Source organism: Zonotrichia leucophrys, chromosome 2, assembly GCF_028769735.1.
Source record: "Zonotrichia leucophrys gambelii isolate GWCS_2022_RI chromosome 2, RI_Zleu_2.0, whole genome shotgun sequence".
Classification (NCBI taxonomy): Eukaryota; Metazoa; Chordata; class Aves; order Passeriformes; family Passerellidae; genus Zonotrichia; species Zonotrichia leucophrys.
This window is the reverse complement of record NC_088171.1, coordinates 39,185,241-39,194,459: the sequence shown is the minus strand read 5'-3', so window position 1 is coordinate 39,194,459 and position 9,219 is coordinate 39,185,241. Positions and strand designations below refer to the sequence as shown.

Here is a 9,219-nt window from a genome sequence, read left to right as displayed (position 1 = left end):
CACTGAGCAGTGATTACTGGAGAAATGTTCATATAATTGAGAGGTGTCCAACAAATGTAAAAGGAAGAGTTTGAAGGTGGGCAAGCAGTCAGTTCAGCTGTGCTATCAGCAAGGTGTTTCCAAAGCTGATGAGCAAAGCACTTCCTTTGCCCTGTTTATGACAAGTGAAGAAAGGAGCAGGGCTGTATTGAAAGATGTGTGGCAGGAGCCCCGTTCATGTGAAGAGGCTCCATTCAGGGCCTTACAAAGGCTATGAGTCAACTGCAAAGAAAGGAGGCATTTCACAGAAGCTGAAGTGTGACCCTTTGTTTTGCCTGACCCCAAGGTCCTCGGTGACACAAAAGGGGACCCCAGCACTGATTCTGCAGCAACAAATGCCTGTTGTGAGTGAGAGTATTTGAGGAGCAGTGACAAAAAGGAATGACCCGAGGTTCTTGTTTCCAGCCCTTGTTTCCCAAGGGACTGTCAAGGAGGGCAGCCTGACTGAGGTGGGGAGATGAAGGTCCTGAAAAGCTCTTCCTAGTGGATACGTTTCCCTCGAAAACCTCTCCTGAAATGCATGATCTGATCATCCACATGTACTATTAGGACACCTGCATAATGAGGTTCTTGGACTTTGTCTGCAAAGTCTATAGAAATTAATACATCTTTTACTCAGCTGTTATGTGAAGTGGGTTTTTTCTAATTTAGGACTGGCAAGGGATTAGAGTGTCTTAGTAGACCTGCCTTTGTTCTAACCTTCCATTAGTCCATGACTACTTTCTTTCACAATCAAAGTAGACATGAAAGGGATGTTTTGCTTTGCTCTTTTCATTACTCCAGAGAGTCGTAAGTCCCTATTAAAGTTCACGATGGAATCAGGGTGCAGAATGATGGATTTAAAGGTATCATAAAATTCTTCCTGGTAAGTAGTAGTCCCAAATATATTCCAGTTGTGACCTGAGAGAGGCTGCTGGAGGCATCCCAGGCAGCCATGCACTGGCTCTGCAGATCCTTTGAGCTGAGGAAGTTCATTTGCATATGGATGCCATGCTAAGGAGGCCAGCCTGGATTTCATTACTGCTAATGATGTGTGTGGGAGAAGTGATTTAGTTTATAGCCAGTGCCAGGCATGCCACAATGAGGAAGTACTTAATTCATACAAACCTCTTTCTTGCTTCTAAGACCTAAAAATCGGGGGACTTCAAGCAGCTCCAGTGGTACAGACATGGTGTCTTCCTGACCATGAACAGAGCTGTGACTGAGGCAAGGGAAGGAGAGAGAAGGAAGCATCAAGATGTAGTATTGATGTCATGGAGGAAAGGATAGGAGGAGAAAGGAAAGGGAATGAAAAGCAGAAGAGAAGAAAGACCAATGGAGGATGAAAAAAAACCAGCAGGGAGAATTGGCTCTGCAGGAACTGTGGCTGCCAAGGCTGGATGTTGGGACTTTGGAAGTGACAGAATTTTCACTGGGTCTTTGTTACAGTTTTCACAACTCAAAATGCAGGCTTGCAGTAAGATGTCCATCTTCAGAGACAAATTTCTGAGAACTGGAAAGGAGAAAAGGGACCCCAGGATACCACTGGAGTTGGGAGTAGTTGGGAGTTACTGCACTGCCCGAGGGCATCTTCCCACTCCACTGGAGCTCTCCTGTTCTAACAGACATTGCCTCAGACAAGGGGGAAAGGAGACGGGCCTGGGGGCAGGTTCCTGGCATCTGCTTCAGGGTAAGCTACTATGCTCAGGCAACTAGGATCAGTGTCTTGGGTGGTCTCTCAGCTGTGCATGGTAAGTTCATCAAGCAGAAGAAAGGATCCAGAAAGAAGGAATGGGTGAGTAAGGGGAGTAAGTTGGAAGATTAGGGCACACCGTACCAGCATGCTGAAAGTGTCTACAGCATGCACTGGCCCCAGCACAGAATTTAAAAGGTTGAGAAGGCTTGGAGGAGGAACCCAATTCTGGTGTTTATGGGTCCCAACCCCTCTGGTATTTTATCTTCCCCTGCTATCATTGCATAGGGCAGCAGGGAAGAAGGGCTGTGAGCTGCTATCCATTGCTTGGGCACAGGACCTGACCACCCATCTGCAGCCCACAGTATAAAAACCTGAACAAAGATCTTTCAAGAGGAATTACCCCTGCCTTATTCATGGCAGAGCAGCTGGTTGTAATGAATTTTAACTGTTTGGCTGCAATCACCCACAATGCATGCAATCAAAAGGGTTATGGCCCTGCTCACTCCTGCAGCAGCCTGGAAATGCTACCTCTGAAAATACAGGGCGATTTTGGGAACCTTGATTTAAGCATTGTTGTTCTGCAATTTTCCGAAGAGGGAAATCAGCTGGTCAGTTGGACAGGGGGATGTGAACGCCACTTTAGTAATCTGTGAATGGGAAATGCAGTTTGGAGAGTTCCCTGATTTCTGCTTCATTCAGTTGAACTCCAAGGGTATGGAACAGTGACATTTAGCTGGGGTTACTGCAAATTAAATATTGTTTACTTGATATTGCACTTGAATTCAGAACAGCTGTAGGATGTCTTTAAAGAAAGTCCCAGCTTTAGAATTTTTGTGTCCCTGAGAAAATACTGAGATTTGTTGAACTGATGGCCTTTGCATGTGGTTTTAGGCCAACTGTCGCCTCTTGAATGTTTTAGTATGTGCAAGTCACTTGAATATCTTCATACCCAGCTGCCTGAAAACAGCACACAGACTTCACCAACTAGAAGAAATGAGAAAGATGATTTATCATAAAAGAAGAAGCAGGAATCAGCTAAATTTAGAATTAGAATCAGCTAAATTTAGAATCATTCAGAGATGATATGAAGAGCAAAGGTGAGACAAAATAAAGTGCAATTATTTCCCAGACCAAGGGAAAAAAAAAGGAGAAAAAGAGATTATGCCAATGCATAATTTTTACTGGGCCTCTATTGGTAGACTGAATTGTGTTGGGAATGGCTCATTTCTCCTCAGCAACAACAGCAGGTTTTAAATAATGCTTCATATTTCCCAGGTTTAGCAGATGAAGAAAAGTAATTACTTGGGAGGCAAATAGAGCTGATTTGCAAACAGAGGAGAATGTTTTATGGCCAGACTTGCAAAAATTTGGCTCCTGCAGATGCCAGAAGACTCTGCATCTGCTTTAATCAATGTGGGTTGGCCCTTGTTGATTATTTCTTTGAGATCCTCATAGTTCTTAAGACAGTAATTTTATATTATCCAAGACAATGTGACTGTGCAGCTTCAGAGAGAGGGCAACTTACCTGCAAATTCAAAGTGCACAGCTTTTGAACTGTAAGAACTTCTGGTTCAGAGAAATCTGAGTTTTGTGTTTTGCTTTGTTTTTGAAAGGTCATTGCTCTTTCATGTCTGTATTTAGGACCCACTGGTCCTGAAATGTTACATGGCTGGGCTTGCAAACACTTGGCTTCTACAGACAGCAGAAGACTCTCTGTTTGCTTTGATCAACAGAGTCTGATTATTTCTCTGAGATCCCCATGGTTCTTGGGGTGGTAGTTATAGACCATCTACAGCTACATCAATGTTTAGCTTTTCTTCATGCAGAGGGCAACTCACCAGCAGACTGAAGCTGAATGTCTGCTTAGTTTATTAGCAAATGACCAAGAGAAAAACAAAAGAGCCTGGAAATGCAGAGCAATGCAGTGGTGGGTGTAGAGACACCGTGTGGTGTCACCTTGACTGCTTTAGTTTTCATGATGGTTGAATAGGGTTGCAGTGTGACGGGATTTGGTCTCCCTGACTCCCTGTTTACAGTGACCCTGCAATGTATCTTCTTCAAGATAAGATCTTCTTTAAACATAAGACGCAAGGAGAGAGGGGAGAGGGCAAGCAGGCACTGTATATAGCATCTGTAACATTTAATTATATGAGACAGGGATTTTCCAATAGGCCTTGCAACACAAAGAACATTCAGCTATCAGCATCACAGTATATATTTTCTAAATCACAACACCCACACATTTCCTTAGCCAAGTAGAAGTTTTCCCTCCATGGCTGCATATCTAAAATTAGCCTGAAGGTCAAATCTGAATAGAAATATCCTTATCATTGAATGTGCTGGGAATGATTGGTGCAGTGGGCTCAATTTTCCCATCGAAAACCTTCATTTATTTTTTTTAAATAACAGTTGCTTTTACAGTCAAAGAGCTTGGAGAAAGGCAAAATGAGGCCTGCTGTATAAAATCAACATCAATATTCTGCTTTCACTGCAAGGCTATTTTTATTGCCAACTATTTTAAATGTAACAAGATGGATGTAGTGAAGCTACAGCGTAAAAGATGCAGCAAGAGGCTCCTGAATAGCAAGGCTGAGCAGAGACATATGAAAGAAAGGCCTTGGAACTTGGAAGATGTTTGTATATGAAGAAAGACACAATGAGGAATTCCAAGTTAAGAAATGCATTGTTGAGAAGAAGTGAATAGTTCAGGCCTAAAAATAGTTTTTTAACCTGCAGTTGTATGATGTGAGGACTAAGCAGCCTGTGCTGCATAAACGCAAAAGCACCGTCCTGCAAGAAGTGCATTTATCAGCCACAGTGTTTTATTGAGTGCTTTAATAATACAAGTGTACATCAACTGATCCACAGTCAAAAGTGGCAGGTCCCTAAGAAATTTACAAGCACTTTTTTTTTTGTTTTTTAAGTAAATCAAAATACATATTAATTTGTTCAATGCAATAGCCTTTTGTGTGGGAAACAGAAGGCTAGTGATAAACACAGTCTTAGTAATGCACAGTGATTCTTGATTTTAAGCTTTTATACAAAACTTGTTCCCAGTAGCATGCACCCACCATTAAAGACTTCAGTACAAAAAAATAACCCTAAACACTACATTTAAGTAGAAATGAGATATAATTCTGAATTTGTTTGTTTTCCCCAAAACCACATGAAAGAAAAAAAAACAACCCCACACATTAATACAAAGCTTTCTGATAAAGCTCTATACTATTACAGATCCAACATTCTTTGCACTGATAACCAAAATTCCCTGTCTACATTTGAGGGAAACAACTTTCAAGTTAACAGAACAAAAAAAACCAGAACAAATAAAAATAAAAAATAAACCAAAAATGAAACAAAACAAAACAAAAAAAAAGGAAGTAAGGACAACCTTTTGTCACAAAATGGTTCAAGATTTAATAAAAAATAAGAATGAAGGGAAGGGCTATTGATGCACTTAGTGAATGTGCTTGCACAGGTCCAGCAAATCCTAGAGGAGGTTCCTATGTGGCGTATCGCTTGGTCCACTGTCTGGCCATTCTGTCGTGCTCTGCTCTGTTAGTCATGTACTGAGTGGCAATGCTTCCAACCAGGGGGTCAGCTGAAAAGGAAACACAAACCGTGAAATGCACGTCAGCCCCTTTTTAGATCCACATTCCTTCAGTTCTCTTAGGTCCAACAAGGTGCCCACATATGCCAGCCTTGTTTTCAAAGCAGGGAAGGAAAGAGATGAAGGCAAGATGGATGGCAATTAGCTATACATGTCTTGTAAACATATCACTGAAACAATTTTCTGAAGTTCTACCTCACAAAAAAAATGTTCTGATAATTTTATTTTGAGCTACAACTCACCTTCAGGTGATGCAATTTATTTATTGTATTAGAACTCACACAACTATTCATATTCTCACCTAAGAAGAGGATGAGCTTTAATTCTATTATCAGGTTGAATGTTGTTTTGTTTTCTTTAAAATACATTTAGTTTCAAAGCATAAAGAAATGTAAGGAATTAGGGCAACAAGTACCATTTCCAAAGCAACAGAAGTTAATTCCAAATTTTGGGATTTTTAAATTTAATTTATGGGATCTTTCTGAACATTCCTATGGCCAGAATGCTGCATGATATGGCCTGGATCAACGAATTACTTCACAAATAATTAATCAAAACCAATCAGTACCCTAAATAAAACAACCCAAGACAAGACATTCTCACAAATGACTGTATTTCATCAACTTCTTTCTTTTTCAGACAAAACATATTCTCATTTTAAGCATACAAAATTTATACTTTCCCTCCTTTTTTGAGGGGAACACATGCACTTGATACTTCTGCTGTGACAGTAAATGTTCTGAGATTGCACCATGCATGTCCAGAGGCACTGATACCACACTTTTCCGTGACTTAGGAGAGATGAAGATGACTTCTTGTGAAAGCCAGGTATTAATCAGCTTTGATGCTGTCTGAAGATGGTGCCACTGAACAATCTGAGCATTGGCTTTCTCTGTACAGTTGTAATCTGAGTGTGGTGCTTGCACTGTTAACCACGGAAATTCCTGGGACAAGATGTCAGGCCTTCTGTCAAGCAGAGTAAATCTGGGCTTTTTTGTTTGGTTGTTGATGATAAGAGTTTGTGATAGGGGAAACACACTGGCTTAGCCAAAAATCACTTCATTGGCTGACTGCCAATCTCACCGAATATTAGTGAGTAATAAGTGAATATTAGTGAGTAATATCTACTAAAACAAATTCTTTCGCTTTCCATGCATAACCTGCACTTTCAGGAAGACCCTGATTTGAATGTTAAGTTTGTACCTTCTAAATTAGCAGGACAAGTTATCATTGTGACTGCAGTGTACTAAGTCCCTGCAGTCTCAGTCCTGCACTTTACTGCCTGTGCTTACCTTTAATATCTTAATATATCCAGAGGAAGTCACTGAGGCCTGGACTGGATTATTTTTACATGCATGTGTGTAAAAGAAGTGTATCTGATCTAAGATAAAATTTAAAAGTTGTAGACTGGAAAGTATATCACCTTTAACTCCACAGCCAGGAAGAGTAACTGTATAGGGGATTATCTGAGGGATTTTGTCCTGTGCAAATAGGAGGTTAACAGTCTACAGGCTCTTAAGTAGCAAAAAGTTATTTGTGGCTGAAATGAGGTTTGAGAAGCACTGCAGGGTAAATGGGGAACCTGAGCTATAGGAAAGGGCAACATTTCTCTTTGAAAAAGATTTCCCTAAGTAGCAACAGTGAAACCTTGTCATAGTGTAATAGCAGCTTGGGGATGAGTGTGAGAGCACTGCTGAAAATTCCCACATCCTCCTTGGAGGCAAGGCTCCTGTGCAAAGAAACACTTCCACATGCTTGTGGAGAAATTGAGACTAAAGGTTGAACTTGAAAGGAATCTTTGAAGCAAAATTTGAGGCATATCCTGGTTTTCATGCTTGTAGGGGAAGGTGGGGTTTGGCCTCTGAGGCATCTGGCTGGGAAGGGTTGCAGGAATATCTCAGCATTACCATCTGGAATGCGGCAAGCTCTTATTGAGGTTTAGTGTATATTCAAAGTGATGCCTCTGAGATCTTTATAAAACCTTGTATGAGTCAGTGAACAGTGATGTGCCGTAGTAAAGGTTTATTTAGTTCAAATCTGGAAGATTTTTCATGTGCAGGATGAATGTTTCTGTGAAAGCATGAATTTCACATTGGGAGCTGTAAATTGATTTCCTTGATATACTGCAAGGCTACTGAGGAGCACATCATCATCCCCAAACCTCGATGATAATTAGAAAGTTTGATTTCCTAGTGTGGGGTTTCCTCTATATCTCCTTTTAGGAGCAAGAAAGTATTCCAAAACCATGCATCTTTACAAGGCTTTGGAAGGTACAGGCTCTTCCCCCAATCTCCTTCCAGCATGGGACAGTGTCTCCTTTCCTTTGGGGTGAGTCAGTGAGAGGTGTTCTTGGCAAGGTGTGGAAATGTGTTCAAGTCCAGGAATGTAAAGGACTGGGCTGTTTATTTATCCATGTGTTCAAGCCTTTGTCTCTGCAGTGTTTTGTTTGGCAGCTGAAAGAGTGGAGGTGATGGCCTCTAATATGTCTGAGGTCTACAAAGCTTTGGTTGTGGGTGTGTAAATTCCTGCTGAGTGACCTGAGAATCAACTATCAATCATCTCAGGTGCTTCCCCTAAGCCAGTGAAGCAGGACTTGGAAGCAAAGAGAAGTCCTTGCTTTCTGTAGCATGAGCAGGACCAGCTGCACCCAGCCAGCTGCAAAGCAAACACTACTAAAAGGTACTTTCAGTAATTACAGCAATGACATTGGTTTTTTCAGTTTGGCTGGGTGGTTTTTTTAAGTATAACAATACTGAATAAAAAAACAAACCCACAGTTTGGGAAAGCCACTTACTCATTTGAGAGCAAGGAATTTATTTCAGGAATAGAAAAGTAGTTATTGACAGCGAGACTCAGCTATTTCACATCTCTGTCAGCGGGTCTGGAGCTGTGTCACATGTAAATATGTATGAGGGCTTAAAAAAGGGCACTTTAATAGGTGCTTGAAGAACTGGCTTATTTTAGCAGTTGCTGTGAAGCCATAAAGCCATCAGGAGGCACAACTGCTTTGTTTGGGAAGCCAGGACAGCTGGCGAGGAGGGAAATGTAAACTTCAGACCAGAGCCACCCAAGCAGGGGCGCAGCAGCCAATTTGAAGCTGCATTTGTGCCACAGGATGCAAAGGCAGCGTGTGAGCTCCAGAAATGCCATTGGTCTCTCCCTGCAGCTGTGTGGGCAGCTCCAGCCAGCAGGTCCAAGGACACACATCTCTCAACACTTCATGAGTCACGAGTCACCGCTGCTGCGTAATTCACCGTGACGGGCGTAACACCGAGATTACAAGATAAATTGAAGCATCTTAATTAAAACAATTAAAAGATTTAACTCCCAACATGAACAAGCCTTTGCTATAGTGCCCAAGTCTTACAAAATATCAAGTATGAGGAAGAAATCCTACAAAATACCAAGTATGAGGAAGAAACAATGGTCCCCATTTACCCCCCTATGCTATGGAGCACATGGCTGAGCACCACCTGGTGCTCAGCTGGGCTGCACTGCTTAAGGGTTATTGTGAAATATCCATTAGTAGGGCCAAATATGTATTTATAAAACAACCACTGCATAAACTATCTAATTAGGAGATGAAAAGGAAAATTGGATCTCAAAATTCATAACAACATTTTTCTTTTGTTTCCATTTCCCACTACCAGAAGGCTTTCATATTTTCCATTTGTATATATCTGTGGTTTTAATCTTGATGCTAGACATTTGTTTCTATAACTAGTCAACTGCTCTAGTTTTTAATGGTTTCTTTCCCTTAAAGAAGTAGCATGATTCATCAATGCATCAGGGTTGATTTCAGAATTTCACTCTAAACAGGACTGTGTCCAAATGACAACAATTACCAGGGGATAGGAGTATAAAGCTATGCCAGGAATGTGTTGCTGAAACAATC

At 41.2% G+C, this 9,219-nt stretch overlaps 1 protein-coding gene across 2 annotated transcripts in view; it reads right to left on the bottom strand.

Moving 5' to 3' along the window:
- Positions 1-4,514: 4,514 nt before the first annotated feature.
- LOC135443864 (ubiquitin-conjugating enzyme E2 E2) overlaps positions 4,515-9,219 on the bottom strand; it is a 200,948-nt gene continuing 196,243 nt past the window's right edge. For both annotated transcript variants that reach the window (XM_064704628.1, XM_064704627.1), the window contains exon 6: positions 4,515-5,315. In XM_064704628.1, the coding sequence (XP_064560698.1) occupies positions 5,218-5,315 (98 nt within the window). In that variant the 3' untranslated portion in view covers positions 4,515-5,217. The remainder of the gene's footprint in view (positions 5,316-9,219) is intronic.